The sequence below is a fragment of the Belonocnema kinseyi genome, chromosome 6, assembly GCF_010883055.1.
Source record: "Belonocnema kinseyi isolate 2016_QV_RU_SX_M_011 chromosome 6, B_treatae_v1, whole genome shotgun sequence".
Taxonomy (NCBI): Eukaryota; Metazoa; Arthropoda; class Insecta; order Hymenoptera; family Cynipidae; genus Belonocnema; species Belonocnema kinseyi.
The window spans coordinates 81,415,789-81,437,092 of record NC_046662.1 but is presented as its reverse complement, the minus strand read 5'-3'; the positions used below and the strand labels follow the sequence as shown (position 1 = coordinate 81,437,092).

General features: G+C 29.3%; 1 protein-coding gene across 1 annotated transcript in view; it reads left to right on the top strand.

Moving 5' to 3' along the window:
• Positions 1 to 8,264: 8,264 nt before the first annotated feature.
• The window catches only part of LOC117175477 (transient receptor potential channel pyrexia-like), a 179,335-nt gene continuing 166,295 nt past the window's right edge, over positions 8,265 to 21,304 (top strand). Inside the window, exon 1 of the mRNA XM_033365184.1 lies at positions 8,265 to 8,294. Within this exon, the coding sequence (XP_033221075.1) occupies positions 8,265 to 8,294 (30 nt within the window). The remainder of the gene's footprint in view (positions 8,295 to 21,304) is intronic.

Here is a 21,304-nt window from a genome sequence, read left to right as displayed (position 1 = left end):
TAAAACTTGCACTCGAGCTAAGGAGAGGCTGAATAACAATAAAAAAGTTTTTATTAAAAAAATTGTTCTGCTCCATGAAAATAAAGATTTATTGTAACATTATCGCTCTGTAACATAGAATTTTTCACTGAAATGTCTATAAAAAGCCGTTCTGTTTTTATTTATAAATATGCGATAACATAATTTTAAAATATCGTTTATGATCGCAAGCCAAAAACTTAAGTGAAAAAAGCTATACGAAGGTGTTTTTTTCAGCAGATATAGATGAAAGATTTTAGGGTAGAATGTGATTGGTACTTTGATATTGAAAAAAGTCGAAAATAGTTTCGATTTGAGGCCTTTTTTTAACAGAAGGATTTTATTATTTTGCTATATTTAAAAACTCTTAGGAAGAAAAATATGGTCAGCAAAAGGTGTGTAAAAGAGGTTAGGAAATTAAAAAGAAGAAGATAGGAAACAAGTACAGATAGTGAGTACTCTGATTTTGTGTTACCAATCTCTTTATTATTAATATTAAAAATGAGATTTTGAACAAACATTTTTACACGACATGCATTCGATTTTTTAAGAATTTTGTATGATGGTGTCACATTCTGTGTTAACCTCTCCCCACTACATCCAGAATCGTCAGAAAAAAACTTTAACCCCACCAATCCCCTGGCAGTATTACGTAGTTTTTGAGTGGACTCTAGACGGCACAGCTTTTGGCCCTCTCTTACCTTTCCCTTTCATCATAATTATACTCAGCGGTTGATCAAATGAAGCCCAATGCTGTACCCAGCCTCATTTTCTCAGACTTTGTTATTAGTATGCCTCACGCATAGACCGCCCAATCAATGGATTAGACACGCTCAGCCAATTAATGAGGCTAGCCAATGAAACGGCGCGAGATAATTGCGTTCTAATTAATTTTTTCGGCGAGAGCGTCTGCAACATTTTTGCCCTCCTTCTATAAGCTGAGATTCGCCAACACCTCCAGATTGACAAAGGTTTGGACATTACTTCACAGAGTCATCCTCTATAAATTCTCAGTAGTCCTCGGACCAGCATATTAATTGAATTATTCAGTTTTGTGTATTATAATTGACTTAAAAATTAGATTTGTTTTAATTAATTTAAGGCGTGGAAAAACTACAAAAGCATTAATTAATTAATTACGTGATTTTACGCTTGTCTAAGCGTGCAAAGTTTTTTCGGTTATGATGAATTAAAATCTCATTTCGTACTCGCGAGGTGCTTGATCAAAAAGGTACTTATTATCTTAATTTCATTAGAGCATGTGTGCTTTTATTTTCAAAAAATTTCATCAAAAGGTAATTTGCAACATTTTATTCTGAGTGGAAGTTCAGAATGAAACAAGAGCAATTTATGGAAGAGCAATCACCTACTGTTCAGAATTCGCCTGACCATATAAAAACTTATTCTACTCTCAAATGCTCTCTTTTACTACTGTTCAGTTTCTGCTACCACTTTCTGCTCTGGTATTGCAAGAAGAATTTGGAGGCTTAGATTTGAATCACAAGTGCAATAAAAAGTTTTTTTATAAAAATAAAATTTTTGTTCTTAATAAAAATATAAAAATCACAATAAGAGGTTATCTTTGAATTACGTAACGCACTTCGCTTCGAATTTGGGCACCCCTATGATTATTTTGTTATTTAATGAATTACCAAAATCTCTATTACTGCTTCCTTGAAAATTTATATATTTCACTTGAAAATTCAAAAATTATGTTTTCTCTTGGTTTGAACTTTTTTTCCTGTAGAAATGTATTCATTCTTGGTTTGAAATACAGCTGTTTGGTTAAACATAACTCGTTTTTGTTGAAAATTCACATTTTCGGAATCAAAATTCAATTTTTTTAGAGATTAGGTATTTTCGACTGAAAAATTCAAGAACTTGGTAGAAACTTTATTATGTAGTCAAACGTCAAACTACTTTGTTAAAAATGTGTTTTTCAGTTGATGATTGATCCTTTTATTGAAAAATTCATTCGTTTGGTTAAAAATGTAACCATTTTGTAATCATTTTGTTCACGGTTACAAATTAATTTTTTTGACTTAAAATTAAATTTTACAATCGTTGGTCAAAAATTTATATTTTTTAGTTCAATATTCAAATACAAGGTAGAGAATTGGTTTTCTTATTAAAAATTAAACTCTATTATTCAAAAATCATGTATTTAAATTAGAAAAATCAACGTTCAAACTGTATGCGTTTTGTTAAACATTTGTCTTTTCTGGTAAAAAATTAATTTTTGGTTACAAATTCAACTGTTTGGTTACAAATTAGTCTGTTTTAGTTGATTATTTGAGTATTTCGTTCAAAATTCGCATTATTTTGGTGAAAATAAACGATTTCTGATTTAAAATAAAAATATTTTGTGGTTGAAGTATAGGTTAATAATTCTTAGGTTTATATGAAAATTCATCTCTTCATTTGAAAACTGACCTAATTTGCTTACAAAAATGTTTAATAAAGTTTTAGAAAATTTAACGGCTTTGTAGAAAGAAATTCGTTTCTGAAAATCGAAATTAATTTTTTTAATGAAAATGTAACTATTCCATTTTAGGTGAAAATTGCTGTTCACAGTTTTAAAAATCAACTATTTGATAGAAAACGTATGAAATTTGTTGAAAATTCAAGCATTTAGTTAAAAATTAATGCGGTTTGTTAAGAAATCATCTTCTTTTTAAGCCTTAACTTTTTGGTTGAAAAGTCATCTTTTTCTTAGATAATTTAAATATGTGGTTTAAAATTTAACTGTTTTATATAAAGCTCCTCATTTAGTAGGAATTTTATATTTCTGGCTTTAAAAATGCAACTGCTTGGTTAAAAGAGAACTTTTTATAGTTGAGTTTTCAAAAATTCTGTTAAAAATTTGGCTGTTTTGTGAAATTAAACTGTTTTTATTTAAAATCGAAATAACTTTTAGATGAAATATTATCTATCGTATTTTATGTTAAAAATTAATATTTTTAGGTTAAAAATTAATATTTTTAGGTTAAAAATGTAATGTTGAAAATCTGTTTTTTGGTACAAAATAAGATCTTAAAACTGAAAATCTAATTGTTTCGTGTGAACTTCAACTTTTTGTTTGAACATTAAAAGTTATTTTTCTTAAAAGAAAATTGAGCTTTTCTGAAATGTGTTAAGACTGCTCTTTTTTAGAGATTAAAAATTCAACTTTTTGTTAGGCAATATATAAATTTCGTTGAAAGTTTAACTGATTTCTATAAAATTGTAGCACTTGGTTAATAATTCGTCCTTTTTGATAAAAACTATACCTCTTGGTTAAAAATTGATCTTTTTAACAGATAGTTCCATTATTAGGTTTTCGTCTTTCTGGGTTAAAAATGCAACTGCTTAGTTGAAAGGGAATCTATTTTGGTTTAATATTCTACTATTTCGTTGTAAAATCATCTTTTCGGTTGAAATTAAACTACTTAAAGAAAGGTGGAACTTTTTTATTAAATCATAAAAGAACGTCAGATTTGATCAAACTTTCCCTTCATCCAAATCGTCTGAAAAATTTAGTCCGTAAAATTTACGTCAACTTCAAGTTATTTATGCGTAGCCTCTAGTTCGAATTTACATTTGGGTTATTTTGAAATTATTTGTATTTTTAAATGAAATTAGGCTTTAATTAAAATTATTAAGTTTCTTATCAAATTCGTATTCAAATTAAAGAAGAAGATAAAGTAATATCTACTCGGGAATTTTTTTGAAAATGATGTAATAAATAATACAAATAAAAAGGGAAAGGTAGAAAGTAGCAAGAGATAATTACAAGATTATCTTACATCTCAATGCATCATTACAAGCTCCTTAAATTCACCCATATCCAAAAAAGTCAAAGCTATGTCTAATTCTCAACAGTGAACATAATTATCGTTTCGAATCGCCCCGACCTTGCCGTTTGGGCATTGGGTTTGTTCTTGCAGTGGAATGGTCTCCACCATCGAGACATTCTAAATATTTCGTGGCAATTACATTTGCGACCGACGCGCCAATCAGAGACCATAAAAATGTCTCGCGGAATTCGCGATGGCAATTTTTCGGTGGCCCGTCCCTTCTTAAGATAATCACAGGTTTTAGGCCCACCGCCGTGCAGTCCTCGCATGGTGGGCCTCTTCATAGGGTACAGCTGAGTATGGGCGTGGGTCCCATATTTCGCGCGTGAGATCCCGCCGAAAGTAATCTAGGCCAATTTAAATTTTTAGACGTCATTTTGCCTAGCTGAGCTCTGCTTTTATTTGGGCGAGTCTTGATTATACACTACCGTGATTGCTATTTCGCCACGAACACTCCGCGAATCTTCATCAGGGCCCAATTATGCCTGTCGAATGTCAGTGCCTTCCTATGCTAATATTAATTTCTACAGGACCGTGCTTTTGAACTAATAGCAACTTTTTTGGTGCATCATTATTTCCCATTATTTATTTTGTCTTTAAAAAAGATTTGATTTTATGTGGCACCAAGTGGTACCAAGTGGCACCAAATGGAAACTAGTGGTATCAAGTGGTAACTAGTTGTTCCAAGTGATACCAAGTGAGACACATTGATTAATTCAATTTTAGTAACCAACTGATGATTCGGAAACTCGACACTACAAAGTAATGACATAAAATAAAAGACAAAACTCACGATAATATCTGTGGATGTTCTTATGGTCGGCATGGTGTTCCATTAGGATCATATAGCAGGATACATTTTCGGAATTTTAAATCGAGTTTATCAGTATTTTTTATCACAATTTCAAAAATAATTGGTTTTACACAGTATTAAACAAACAAAATAATAATTAAACTACTCATAATTAATTAATAATAGTAAAAACGTTTCCAGCTCGAATTTGTTTGATTTGGAAATTATAATAGACAAGTTAGAACATTTCAATTATGAATTAAACCATTGTAAATCGTCCGTAGAGAAGTTGCATTAAAGGAAAGTTATTTAAAATAGGATTTTCGATATTCCATTAAAAAAATTGTTTTTTTTTTTATGCATTAATTAATTAATAATGGTTAAAAACCTAATTGGGTCTTCGTTACTTGCAATTTTTTTCTAAATCTCAAATTTTTGAAATTAAATTTACGAATAATCACTTATATTTATTTTTTAAATCACAGAAAATATTATGTGAATCAAGACACATTTTTCCTCTCTAATCCTCGTACTTGGTTCATTAAAACTTTCAAATTATTTAATAAATGATTATCAAATAAAAAATTACGTTTTTCGGTTTTATTAGCGTTTATTACCATTTGACGTTTTTTAAACAAAAATCATTAGATTTTAAAGATTCATAATTTTGTGACAATTTAACCCTTATTGGCACAATTTGTCCGTTTTTGTCCGTCAATTTTAAGCACAGGCAACTTTGTTAACTATGCTGAAAAAGATCTGAAAATTAATTGGTGGGTATTTTCAAGTGTGCTCTTGCAGAATCTGACCCGAAAATTTTGAAAAAACCACCCCTTCCCACACTATTTTTCAATTAAAAAAAAGCGTGGATTTTTAAGGTAATTTTTTTAAATCGCATTTTCAATGCGAAAGAGGTCTTGACAATACCTGAAATCACAAGAACTCTGGCTCAAAATAACCAAATAATAAAGTTATACACATAGAAAATTCGTTTTTCATCATTAAGGGGTTGTACGGCCAACCCTAAAATAACATATTTAAAGTAGATCGCTATTATACAAATTTTTCTGAAAAAAAAATTTTGAATAAAAAAAATAAAAAAGGAATTAAAAAAAAGGTTCTTTATAAACGCTAGGCCTCCACGCAGTAAGAACTGGAAAAACTTTTATTGGAGGAATGGCTAAAGACGTTCCATACATAAGCGCATACAAAACTTTCGAACATGTTTATCAAAAAATCATTAAAGTAAAATTATACTCTTAAGATTTTCACAATTTCAACCTAACTCAACTTTTATTGATTTTTAGAACTAAATTATTTGCAATTTTTGGTTGTGAAAATAGTATTTTTGAAAAACTGCTGATTTTCACCTCTTTGGGCTATTTTATGGGGTAGTAGCGATATTTGACCTTACATAACATAAGAAAATATGTTTCCTATTGTTTGTGATATTTTTCCCCCATTTTTTCGTGGTTTTTAAAGCTGAAACAACTTTTTTTAGAACAATCCGTAAAACAGCGATTTTTCGTAAATATGTTATTTTAGGGGTGGTCCTACAAACCCTTAATGATAAAAAATTAATTTTCTATGTATATAACTTCAATATTTGGACATTTTGAGCCGAAGTTTTTGTGATTTCAGCTATTGTCAAGACGTCTTTCGCATCGAAACTGCGATTTAAAAAAATTACCTTAAAAAATCACGTTTTTTTTTAAATTGAAACATAGTGTGGAAAGGGGTGGTTTTTTCAAAAAATTCGGGTCAGATTCTGCAAGAGCACACTTGAAAATACCGCCAATACGTTTTCGGATTGTTTCTAGCATAATTAACAAGGTTGTCCGTGCTTAAAGTTGACGGATAAAAGCGGACAAATTGGGTCAATAAAGGTTAAGGTTACTTTAGCGTTTTAAGCTAAGTATTAGTATTTTAAAACAAAATGTTCGCAGCCATTTTAAAACAAAAATCATTCTACTTTAAAGAAGATTTAGAATCTGTTAAGAATTTTTCATTATGATAGTGTTGTATATCGGAAATTTATATTTTTTATTTATAAAAAAAAAATTAGAGAAGTTTTACAACATTTGAACAATTATTGGCTATGTTAATAGTTGAGAGATCAACTTTCATTAATTATGTAAAATATCTTCTTTGCTTTTCTATTATGTTAGATAATAGATAGGGATAGGTAAAAAGTTTGGCCATGCCCCACCCCCACCAATGATTAGCCACCTCATTCAAATATGTGCATATGAAAGAATACAAACAAATAAAACTACTAGTAAATAAAATATATGAAAAAGTGCAAACAATTCCCCCAGGGTGTCTGATTGTTGAAAATTATTATTGTTTTATTACTTATGATATATTGAAATAAAATCATATGGATTTTAATTGATTTAATTCAATTTGCCTTACAAATAATGAGTGAAAATCATGTCGAAAATATTTTTTGGCTTTGGATCATTATACATTTTAGAGCTAATTAATGTGCTTACAAAATCCACCTGATATGGACATTGACTGCATATCACCACATTTCAGTGACCAATCATATAATCATTGGCCTATATCTTTGAATATAAGTGTTCTGTTACTGTTAAGGTCTTAATTACGACGGTAATTTATTATTTATAAAATTTATTATCCGTTTATGTATTTTAGAATGTTGTTTGTCTCCTATAGTTTTCTTTTTACAAATTTTTAAACTGCAAAAATTTTTTCTGTGGCCAATCACTGTAGCAGTTACCCTATTATGAATTACGAAAATATTTTATAATTATTAATTTTTTATATTAATTTGAAAATTGCATGAGACAAAAATTGCGCATATGTTCATTTTATATTTATTGAAAATGCTTGTAACATTCCTGTTCTAACACTTCATTATAAAAATTGTTCCTGTTTAAAACTTTAATTTGAAATTGTAGAATTTCAAATCATGTGGAAATAATAATACAACTTTATTTTCACTTTCTATTCAGAATTGTTCTTGATAAATAGGAAAATAAGCTTGGTCAGGGCAATTTGGGTTTTATAAGCGAGAAGACTTCCGCCTAGTCCTCCCACTTTAGATTCTAGAGTTCTGGACAGGTATCAGATCTGGTTCGTTATCTGGTCTACCAAGAAAGGAAGAGGCGAGTGAATGGGCGTACGGATTTAGTAATTTGGGGTCATAGCATGTATCTCGTGACTTCCGGAAAATCTCAGAAATACACTCCAATCTCGAGTGGACACGCTTCGTCATGATGATATTTCGCTGCGGTCGAAATGACAGTGACAGGAACCTTCGTAATAACCAAGGCGCTCTTGACCGTTGAGGCCCAGGGCCCACCGCAGTGGTTCGTAATAATAAGGCCTGGAATAAGTTATTATGCACCCTCGGACTCGACTGCTTACTTGCTCAGATGTACCCAAGAGATACGCTACATATGCGCAGAGCCCACAACAATAATTACAAAGGGCGCCCAAGGATTTGACTCGGACGTCACTGAAGGATCACGCAAGGATCATAATATGATCTTCAGACGGAAACTGGCTAAATGATGATACAAGACATTTCAAAATGAACGACTCTGTCTTCTTTAGATTACTTCAACTTCTCTTCCACACCCACAAAAATGTTGCAAGATCTTCTAGTGTTGATCAGGGTAATATAATATAAAGATGGTAGTAATCTACTGAATAATTAAATCTACAATAACATAATTGAACGTTCAATATAATAATTAAAATTTCTAACAAAATAGTTGAATTTCCAATAAAATAATTAAATATACTACAAAGCAGTTAAATTTTTCAATCAAAAAGTTTAATTTTTAACTTTAATAGTTGATATTTTGAACAAAATAAATTAATGTTCTGAAAATATAAGTATCAAATCTACTTATTAGTTCTGAAAATAGTTGAGTTCCAACTAAATAATTAAGTCTTCAACTAAATAATTGAATTTTTAACTAAACAATGAAATGTCCAATAAAATAGTTGAATTTTCAATGAAATAATTAAATTTTCTACAAAGCAGTTGAATTTGAAACAAAATAAAAATTTGCAATAATATATTTAAGTTGTTCACCAAATAATTAATTTTTTAACAAAATAGTTGAATTTTTAACCAAATAATTGCACAGGGATGCCTATATAGGATCGACTGATTTAATCCTTCCTAGAACTGCTGGCCCACGCAGTTTCACAGCCGTGTGGCAGTGTGTAGCATTATGAACAATGGGTCACCACCAGTTTATAATAGACTGTTTACGTTTCCACAACTGATTTAGTCTGAAGGGCAACTCCAGACAACCCCTGAAACTGTTCTTATATAGGCGTTCTTGTGTAAATACTTTATGATTAAAAGTTGATATTTTGAACAAAATAATTAATTTTGAATGCAAATAGTTAAGTTTTCAACTAAATGATTAAATTTTCAAAAAACATTCGAATTTTCAACTAAATAATTGAATTTTCAGCAAAATAGTTGAATTTAAAAAAAATTAAATTTTCCACGAATTTTCCATATAATTTTAAAACAGTCAAATTAAAAAATAAATAGAAAATTTTAACAAAATAGTAGAATTTTTGACAAATTGATTAAATATTTAACTTTAATAGTTGATATTTCTATAAAAAAGATTTTAATTTTAAATAAAGTACAATTGAATTTAACTAAAAAATACAGATTTTTAGCAATTAAGTTGAATATCCAAAGAAAAAAGACAGATTTTCAACCAAACGCATTTAAAAACAGAAAAATGTGTAATGTTCATTGGAAAAGCGTAAATTAAAACAAATGAGTTGAATTTGCAACCAAGAAAAATTTGTCCAAAGTCCAAAGTGAAAAATGAATTACAACCAAATTGTTAAAGTTTAAAAAAATGCGAATTTCGTATAAAACAGTTAAATTTTAATGTTTAAACAATAAATAAATCATTTTTTAACCAAATATTTATATTTTTAAGAAGAAATGGATCTGAAATTATCCAAAATAATTTTTAATATATAGTAGATGAAGTTTCATTCTAATAGTTGAAATTTCAAATAGAAATGGTTAATTTTCTACCAATAGTGCAATTGTTGAATGTTAAGTTAAAAAAAATTATATAAAAAACTTCTTTAAAGATATTTTAATCTTTAACTAATTAAATAAATTTTAAATTTAATAGAAATTTAATAGTTAATTGTCAACTGAAAAAGATTAATTTTCACCTGAAAATGGCTCAATTAATATTTCAGTTGAGAAAATTAATTTTTAACTAAAAAACAAAAAACGAATTTTGAACAAAATAGTCCAATCTTTAGACAAGTAGATGCATTTTTATCCAAAGGAGGTTAATTTTAAGCCAAAAATATAATTTTAGACTTTTAAATTTAATTTAATAAACTTTCATAGAAAAATAGTTGGCTTTTTTTATTGGGTTTTAATAATTCAGTTCACATTTAGGCGAAAAAAAGGGAAAGTTTCTTGGAAAAAAAGAGGAAAAAGGGGAGTGATTGTTTAGGAAAGAGGTAAATACAAAACTAGGAGCAAGAGTGAATTCTCTACTTAGTATTAAATGTTTTACTTGTAAAATAAAATGTCTAATTTTCATTTATTAACTATTTCAAAAATTTCTTATTTCCATGTGTCAAGGCAAATTCTGCGTTAACCTTTCTCTCCTACGTCAGAAATCGCCACAAAACTGTTGCCCCCTCTCTTCCACTCACAGTGTGATGTAATTCTCAATAGTCCCATTCTGTTTAAAATGGTACATGAATTGAAATACAATTTAAGAAACAGGGGAAAACTACCCTACAACAGATAATTATTTGCAGTAGATAATCTTAATGAACTTGAAAATCGGCAACAAATTTTGATTATTTTTGTTGGCATACTATTTCGACAAGGATACTGTACTGTCTGACGAAGTTTCCTTTTTAATAATAATCAATTTATATATGAGAGGGAAAAATGGGCACATTTGTATTTTCATGTATTAGAATTAAAGTGAACAACTTTATAAACAATATAGATTGACACAAAGGGTTTGTTTTGCACTATTTATAAATATTTAAGGAAGTTTCATTTCACATAACATTTTCCAAGAGTAAATAACCAAAAGTTGATCATTTTTAATTCAAAACGTTATCTCTGCTTTGGTCTCGCATTTGTTTCAAATTGTGGGTTACGGTTTTTATTTATTTTGATTTGTGAAGTTTTCAAATTCTAACTTTTAAAAATAATTGTCTAAAATGAATGTTGTGAATTTGTGTTTAATAAGAAGGTATTAAGGTTAAAAATTTTTCATCAATCGTTCCAATGTCTCTAAATATCAGTGAAGAGAAAATGTTAAATTTTTAACGTTTCCGCTATATCGTAAACTAATTATAGCTTTAACTATTATTAATTCAATAAAATCATTTTAATTTTAAGATGCTAATGGTAAATTTTAATGGTCAAGAGTTGAATATTCTATCATATCCAGCAGCAATACCAGAAAAGATTAATGTATAGAGATGTTAAAATTATACTCTTAACAAGGTTTGATATAAAAGTTTAATACGGCTATTTGGCTAACCTCCTGGCAAATCTTTCTTTCTTTTTGCGAAATAATGCAGTTAAAAGCTTCTGAATTTTTCCATATCTATTGTAAAGTGGTTTCCCCACCAATCCTTCGTTTTTATTTTTATTCTACTTATTTTTGTCCTGTCTTCTGCAGAGTTTAGCACAGTAGCATATAAATTTTCATTGGGAATAATGTCTTTTGTAGCATTGAACAAAGAAAAGAGAACGTGAGAAATGTATACATGTTCATGATCTATTTTGCAGTGACAAGTTGAATGTCAGCAAGAAGTAAAATAATGAGAGGAAGTCGTTTGATCGAAGAAGGTGACAGTGTCCGCCAAATTGTTGGTGCCAAATCGTAGGAGCAGCCTACATGTATTAGGAAACCCACAAAGTCCTACATCCTCGATAACTAAAAGTAAACTGCCGTTAGGACCATAACATTCAATTCGTTTTTCCACGTAACGAGTGCACACGTATTTACCAACCTCCTACGTGAGGGACATGTATTTACGGGTTTTGTTTGGCGAACGCCCAAAAACTGAGAACAAGATACCCACGTACGGCAGGGGTCCCCGAACGTCGAAGGAGAATGATACGTCCGGTTAAGAGGGACGATACACGTGGGTGACTTTGATAAAATTAAAAATCGAGTCATCCGCTTATAAATTATTTCATATCCACAAAAATACATTCAAATATTAAGGTGTATTAAATATTTTCTATTAATATAATTTTTTAAATAATAGACTCAATCCATTTTAAATCAGGTAGCTCTACACTTAAAGTCGCATAATCTCTTGGGGACGAAATGTGTTATTTCTTAGAGGAAATTGACTTATACAAATTTTTCTGATTTGAAAAAAATTTAAGGTCCACTGAGAAAAATGCTTTATACCATTTTTCATCTTGGATTTTAAATTTGGGACAGCAATCTCTGGATATTAAGCCGTTAAATCTGGATGTTAATTTTTAAAATTTCGACTAATTAGCGGCGGTTTTTGCACCAATACAAAAGTTGATTTTCCCAAATTGCTCATACAGACAACAACAAATACAGCAAAATGTTTTTTAATTAAGTTGATGAATCTAAAAACTACAACTAGAGATAAATATTTTAGTTCTAAAGGTGCTTATTATGTTTAAAAGTCTGTTCCTGAAACATTTTAATGGTTATAAAAAAATTAAAAATCAATAATTATATTTCTGTGTAAGTATTAATAAGAGAAAAATAAACCATTTTCTGCTCAATATTTTCTATTAAAATAAGAATACAATTAAAAATATGGATACACTGCCAAATAGAGCGCTAAGAAAAATATTTTCCATTACTTTTTAACAATTTGAAAATTAGTATTTTTTTAAATGAAAATTCAAATACTCTATTTTGGCCCAAAAAGACTAAAAATTCAACTATTTGCTTAAAAATCCGTACTTTTTAGAAGAAAATTAATCTTCTTGGTAATAAATTTAATTCTTTGGTTGAAAGCTAAACTAATTCATTAAAAATAATTTTTGTTATTGAAGATCCATAGTTTTATTTGGAAATTAACTTTATGTTAAAAATTCATAATTTCGGGTTGAGAGTTCAATCGTTTTTTTTAGAAAATTCATCTTTATGTCTTGAAAGTTAAACAATTTGGTAGGAAATTCAAACATATTGGTAAAAACTTCATTTTTTACTGTTGAAAATTCGTAGATATTTTATTGTCGAAAATTTTACCTTTTTTGTAAAAAATGTTCTTTTCTAAATTGAAAATTGTTGTTTTTCGATAAAAAAATTTAAATATTCTATTGTGGGCTAAGAAGACTAAGAATTCAACTATTTGCTTGAATATTTATCTTTTTTGGTTAAAAATTCACCTATTTGGTTAAAATTGATGCATTTTGTTTAAAATATGCCTTTTTGGTAAAAAATATTTTTTGTTTGTTAAAAGTAAAGCTGTTTGGTTCAAAATATTTCTATTTTGTTGGAGGACGAAACTCAGAGAACTTAAAAGAGGGAAGTAGTTATTCAAAATTTCAGAAAAGAACAAAAAGTAGGTCTGATAATTATGGGGTACAAATTTGCCAAGGAAATTAAAGTACTTTCTGCAACTGATATTCAAATTTTCAAGTTTTAAATTTGGTTTCATAAATCTGGGTGGGGGGCAGGGGGAATGATGGCCCTAATCGCTCCACTCCGGATTCGTTCTTGTTTGGTTTACAAGTACTTTTTTTAGGTATAAAACATGATAATTACTCATCACGAGGAAGACTATCTTCACTCGCAATTCTCAAAATTTTGTAATGACCCACATATGGTCTTTTTTTTAATTTTACATGAGGAATTCTTTTTTCTTTTGGAAGGAGAGTGTGGCTAAGAGCGAGTGTTTTTACCTGACTTTCTCGTCCCTTGTCAAAAATTTGAAAATTTGTCACACCCTAAATCAATCCATGGGTTGGAAGTCTCGAAATCTGGAGCTTCGGAGTGTGTGGATAAGATAAGCCTTCGAAACTTGTGGGATTTTGACGTGAGTGAGTGCACTACGCCCAGACAGTCGGCGAGACGGGTGGCATGGAGAGCGCATTCGAGCATTCAGCATTGGAGTCCCACGCGACGGCTCGTGGCTTCTCGTGGCAGACGCGCGTCGGCGTGGCGTCTTTTTCCAATACCTTATGCGACTCACCCACTGCCCTGAAATTCAAGTAGCTGATTTGTAACATTTTATTAAATGTTTAGAAATTTTAAAAAACGGAAAAATCTTTCCCTTTCGTTCTGCATTGCTGCAACTCTTATAATAAATAAATAAAGATCACAAAATTTATTAAGTCAACAAGTTATTTTTTGCCGTTACTTCGATGCCTTGGAACTTGACTCGTATGAAAAAAGAAGTATTGGTAAGTATAGGACTCAGTACTTACCAATACTTCTTTTTCGTGAGGGCCATTGTCAAACTGAATTTTTTTTCTTTCAACGTATTTTAAAGGGACTTAACCTCAAATATAATAAGTGAAGACAATGGATTCCGACCAGGAACATCTGAGAACTGCATAATTTTCGCAATCAATTCAAAAATCACAATAGTGAAATCTCTGGAACTACTTTTTACATGTCTTATGTGTCAATCCACCTTCTCTTAAGGCTGACCAAATCATTTCGGTTGCCTGAGCTGCATTTTTTTAAAAATTGAAATATAAACAGAATGCAGTGTTTAAAATTTTCCTTGTCGAACACCATTTTATTTACTAATGATTTTCGAGGTGAAGTTCTCAGGGCCGCCACCTATTAAAATGTGGTTTAAAGCATAAATTTCGCTCTTTAAAATTACCTTGAGGCGATAAAAATTCTAGTTTGACCAAAAGTTATAAGACATCAAAGTAAAACCACCTAATTAATTTGTAGATCTAATAAATGAAAAAGTTCGAAATCTGTGGTAAAAAGCGCCAAAAAATATGGTTGGTAAAAGAGGGAGGATGGTTGGGAACTTAGATGAAGTTTGCGAATTAAAGAAAAAATGGCTCTGCAACAGTATAGTTAAACAAAAACTTACTAAATTGGAAAATACCTTAGATATTACAGACTTTCGTTAATTTTTCAAGAAGAATTGCTTTATTTTCTCCAGAGGTACAATTATATATCTTTCTCACTTTCACTTCTGCTTCCACTTTTTCGAAATTCACGTGAGTTGTCTTTTTTTTCTGAAATTTTAATAGTGACAATAATTGAAAAAAACGAAAATTTCTTGAAATTGAAAGTGGAAACAAATGTGATAAAGATAAATGATTGCTAAATCCAATAAGGAAATTCAACTATTGTTGATTAATAGTTAATTCTTTTGGGATCAAAATTCCTCAGTTATATTTTTTTGTTAAAAAATCATCTTTGTTGGTAAAAATTCCATTACTTGGTTGAAAGTTGACCTAATTTCGTAAAAATTAAAGTTTTTTGTTTGCTAAAGAATTATATCTTTAGTTGAAAATTTAACAATTTTGTTGAAAATTTGTTTCATTTTTGGTGGGAAATTATTTTTTTTACTTAAATATTCAACTTTTTGGTTTTTAAATTGACCTTTGTCATTTAAAAATTTAAATATATGGTTAAAATGCATGTATTTTTGTTTAAATTTTTCTTTATGGTAGAAAATTAATCTACTTAGTTAAAAATCATCTTTTTGTATGAAAATTCAACTATTCGGTTAAAAACTCATCTTTTTTTTAAACTGAACGGTTTTTTACTTCAAATTAAAAAATGTATTTATCGAAATTTCAGCGATTACATATTTCGATGAGAATTCATCTTTTTTGGTTGAAAAACTAACTACATGGATTTATTTTAAATATTTTGTAACAAATTTATCTTTTTTTTCCAAAGATTTATACTTTTATTGAACATTAAACTATTTGTTTACAAATCAACTTTTTTGTTTTATTTATTCGTTGAAAATTAAAATTTGTGATTCAAAATTTAGCTACATATTTTGGTAGAAAATTAAACTTATTATTTTAAAGTTAACTTTTTTGTTGGAAAATCATACGTTTGCGTTGCAAATTCAATTGTTTTGTATAGATAATTCGTCCTTTTGACATAAAAATTCAACAATTTGGATGAAAATGAATGTATTTTGTTACAAATTCTTCTTTATGTTTAAACATTAATTCCTTTATTCGAAACTTTCACTATTTTATTTTTGATTAAAAATGTATCTTCTAAAAGTTGAAAATTTTACTGTTCGGTAGACAATTCGTGTATTTTGTTGAAAATTCAACTTTTTGGTAAAAAAATTAATCTTCTTTGTTGAAAATGTATTTTTTTATAGAAAAATCAACTTTCTAGGTTTCTATCTTTCTAAGTTGGAAATTAACTTTTGCATTGACAATTCAACTGTCTTTTTGTCTTGAAAATGCGACTATTTAGTTGAAAATTAAAATCTTTCTTGATGAACTTTATTTTTTTTCCTAATCTAAACATTTGGTTGAAAATTCCTGTTCGTAAGTTACGGATTCAATTTTTTATTTAAAAAATTAATTATTTTGTTAAAAATCCAAGTCATCTTTTTTGTTTGTACATTCATCTTTTCTACCCTTATTTGGCCCCTTACTTGGCCCAGACCCTGAATTGGTGATAATAATAAATATCTTATTCTGATCATAATTTTGAAACTAAAATAACGATTGATTGATTAAATAACATTCAATATAAATTGTCCAAAAAGGAAAGCGTTTTCCAAAGATTGAAAAATCATCCTTACTACAATCCTCTGCTGATGATTCTAACATAAGTCCCAAGAGACCACAAATCATCTTTTCTACCAAAGTCATTATCCCTCTTTTACCTCCCATTAAGAATTTCAGAATCCAGACATTGCATAAGTGTTACCTCACTGTGGGGTCGTCTGTCTAATCCCTTCTTACCCCCAAAGGGGTAACACCTAACTACACAAATACTCTAACGATTTCCTTTGAAGAAGAAAATCCACCGTCTTCTTAATTCCTTTCGAGATGAGTCTCAAAAATCTCCCTCGCTGATACTATTTCCGATCCCAGATTATCAAATGACAGAGACAATTCCGCTACCTGGGTGGCCTCTCTCAGGAATCACTGGACATCGCGGCACCTCTCTGGATCAGAGATACACCTGTTCGAGCGATAAAGCTCTAATGCGCCCTGAGGATTCTCTACTCTCGAATCCTGAAGGAATTCTTCGAGCATTCCTAGAATGTGAATTTATCTGTCCTTGAATGTGAACATCCACTGTTTTTTCAACAGCTCTCTGAAAGCAAATCTCCTCTTGCAGGAAAATTTATTCGTCAATCCGGAGTGCTAATCGTTGTAAGGTTCACCCGACACGTTAAATGGACAATTAAGGACTCGACAGGAAGGCGCAGGTAGATCGACCTAAAAAATCCTTTATTTGCCGTAGGTCCCTTAATTCTCATATATTCTAAATAGCACAGAATAGGGCCGACTTGGGATGCAAAATTGGGTAGGAAAACATTTTTCAAACCAGCTTCCAGGAAACATCAGCGCTCTCTATCTTTGAATCAGTGAGATTTCACTGATTTTCAGTGAAAATACTTTGGTTTCAATCAGTGACCCATTTCTAGTTATCAAAATTAGTTAGGTTACATTGCAAATCAGTAAATAGTGTTAATGATTTGATTCATTGAACCATTTCACCTCGATGTTCTCACTGCTTTCAATTTAAGCAGTAAGGAACTATTTTCAGGTGATTGTTAAAAAGTTGACTACTTTAAGTCACGCAGTCACACAGCAATTGTCAGTTTCTCAATTTGATACCAAAATTAGATCAAAATTATTTATTATTTGCAAAGTTGAATATTCGTTTTTTTTTCAAAAATTAATTTCTTAAACTGAAAATTTAACTATACCACTTGAAGATTCATCATTTTATTTACAAATTCACCTCTTTAATTCAAAATTTTTAAAATCTTTTTTGGTTCAAAACACAAATGCATGAAAATGAACTATTTTTGATTGAATGTTAATTTTTCCGGCTTACAATTAATTTAAATTGAAAATTTAACCATACCATTTTTAGTTGAAAAAAAATCTTTTTTAGTGCCGAAAATTCGTTTCTTTTTGATTAAATATTTCAGTTCAATTTTTAGATTTTTTAGTTTAAAATTCAACTAATAGGTTACAAATTCATCTTTTCGATTGAATTTAATTGTTTTTGATTTCAAATAAAAATATTGTTAAGGTTTGCTGCGAAATTTGTATTGTGCTCCAAATTTAAATATTTTGCCGAAAATTATATTTCTTCGTTTGAAAATAATTTTTTAATTGCAAACTTAATCATTCTATTTGTCGTTCAAAATATATCATTTTTGGTTAAAAATTTAATTATTTGGTTGAAAATTCATTTTTTAGGTTGAGAATTTAATTACTGGTTTTTTGAAAGCTTAGTTTTTAATGTCAGAATGAAATTCTCAGTTGAAATATTTGGTTGAAAACTCTTTATTTTTAGTTGAAAATTAATTTTTTCAACAGAACATTCAATTATTCCACTTTTGGATGGAAAACAACCTTGTTGGTCGACAATTCAACTAGTTTGCTGAAAATTGATCTCTTGTAGTTAAAAATTCAATTATTTGTTGAAGATTCATGATTTTGGTTAAAAAATTAAACGTTTCCTAAAACAATGTCTGTTGTTTTCAAATCTTTTGAAAGTGGGATTCGGAACTAAGTAAACCTAACAAACACCTTTAGAACGAAAAAAAAATTAATTTCTAGAGCACAATATAGGAAAATTGAAATTTTTGAACCACCGTAAAAGTCAAAATTTTCCTTAACGCTCCTGGTTAAGACTGAATTTTCAAAATTTGACTTCATATCTCGGGCTTTACTTTACATTCTCAACATTTTATTTTAATAAAATAACATATATTCTAGAATTATCTCTGTTCGGAATTTATATCAAGGTACAGTTTAGTAAATTGTCCAAATTTCAGTTGATTTCGTTTACGAATTATAAGTAAAAAGAACGCAAATGTCGTGTTATGCAGAACTGTCCCAAAATACAAATGTAAATTGAAAAATTGCTAAATAATCTTAACACAATTTTTGCATTATTTGAGATTCACGCCTAGCCATGCTGTATTGCCCATTAGGATAAACCTCAATAAGAATTATTCAAACTATCCATAACGCGGATCGCTATTTTTCCGTATTATTTTTTATAAAATGTCCAGTCCCGCTTTACCCCACACTGCCCCACTTAGCCTTTTACCTTGAATAGATCTCTCTGAAACCTTGTGACCCTCAAAAATAAAATCTCTAATCCTGGAATGCAAGAAAGCAGTAAAGAGTGAAACGAAATTCCTTGAGCTCTCGAACAAATTGTATCCAGAGAAATTATGCGCATCGGCAATACGAGCAAGGCACTCAAACAATCTAGAATCCAGAGGAGGGCTGCAGAGCGATAAGATCCTCCTCATCCCTATAGCCCGCTCTCGGTGCCTTACTTTCCTGCACCTATACTTGTACCTGTCTCGGCTGACTGACGGGCGGCTGGAATCCCCCGCGCATGAGGGAACGCAGGAATTTAAAACCGCAAAGCGTAACGCTCAATACGCATTATTCGCAGCTTTAGTATGAAGATCATGTTTCTTAAGATTAACATGAATAAAACAAAAATTATTTTATTTGAAATACCTGATGAGAAAACTGTATGCAAAATTGTCTTAGACAAAGAGAGAATAGACCTAGTTAATAATTGCGTGTATTCTGGAAGCTCATTATCTAATAATGGAAAGGCAGCCAGGCCTATAGACGAGGGTAAGAAGGTTTTCGGCAATCCCCTGTATTATACCGAGTTTGCATTGCCGTATGAAATGACGCTATATCAAAAAACAAGGTTCACAATAACTTGCAAAAGTAACATTCTTGACCGACTTTGGATTTTTCTTCTGGAAAAACTCTCCATTCAACTTAAAAGAGCCTAGAATAATCAAAAAGCGCGCATTTAGTTTTACGTCTTTGAGGAAAATATTTTAATACAAAATAAAATAAAATTTTTTTGTTGCAAAACATTTTTTTTCGCGTTTTGTGTTCGAAAATAGTGGACACGTATTTTTTTATTTCAATGTGATACTCAAAAATCTCAACAAATGATCTTTCAAAATTTTGTAATCGAGAAAAATCATTTGTTTTCAATCGCTCACTGTTTTTTTTTCATAACAATATAATGCATTTTTATAAACAATTTTATTTGTTTTGAACTTGAAACATTTTTTCTCCCACTTTTTTACCTTAAAATTTTTGTTCAAGATTCTCAATGATGTACGAAAAATTTGAAAATGGAACTCGAACTTTTCCTCCATATTTAAGAATCTTGAACAACAGTTTTAAGGTGAAAAAATTGGAGAAAAAATGTTCCAAGTTCAAAATAAATAAAATTGTTTATAAAAATGAATTATATTGTTATGAAAGAACAACAGTGAGCGATTGAAAACAAATGGTTTTTCCCGATAAATAAATTTTGAAAAACCATGTATCCAGATTTTCGAGTATCACGTTAAAATAAAAAAATACGTGTCAATTATTTTCAAACCCAAAACGTGAAAAAAAGTCTTTTAGAAAAAATAGTTTGAATTATTTTTAGAAGTATTTTAGAAAAACATGTTTCAAAATTTCACACATGGCAAATCAGCAATGTAAACAATGTTAATTTTCAACCAAATAGTAAAATTTTCATCCAAAAAAGATTCATTCTTGATAAAAAATATAATGCATGATTGATATTTCAGCCAGAAAAGATTATAATTTAAATCAGAAAACATGTTGAACTTAAGCGAAAAGATGAATTTTCAAAAAAAATTTGAATCCTGAACCAAAAATGATGAATTTTCAACCAGAATTTGAATTTATATGAAAATAAAACTAATTTTCTACAAAATAGTTTAATTTTTAAATCCAAAAATATGATGTTTCAACAAAACCGTTAAATTTATATCAAATATTAGAACAAAAAAAAAAGAATTTTCAGCAAAGTAGTTAAACTTTTAACCAGGTAATTTCAAACGAAAGAAAGTGAAATTCATACAAAACGACGAATTTTCTAAAAAAATAGTTGAATCTTCAATTAAAGGAGATAAATTTTCTACCACTATAAATAATAAATAAATTAAGAAAAATGTTCTCAAATTGAGACATAAATTATTTTCTTAGATTATAACAATTAAAAAAAATATCTCTTTTTTTTGTACAAAAATGTATCCGACAGTCAAGGTGAATGTTCGAAATTCGAAGTTATATTTTTCTATTTCCAAAAATTCAATATTTCAAACGTGTCTCAATTTATATTAAAAATTCGAGTTAACCACTGAAAAAATCTACTTCTAAACCTTCGAAATATATTTTAAAAAGATTCGAATTTTTTTCAAAATTGTTTTGAGCTCTTCACAATTCTTCGCTAAAAATTTTGGAATTTTTTTGAAACGTTTAAAAATCTTTAAAAATGTTTTCTTGTAATTGATGTTTAAAATTTAAAATATTATTACAATTTTGCACATGAATCTTAAGAATTTTTTTCATTATTATCATGAAACATTTCCAAATCATTACAAACGTTCAAAATTTTATTTGAAACTCTTTAAAAATCTGCACTCCGTTTAATTT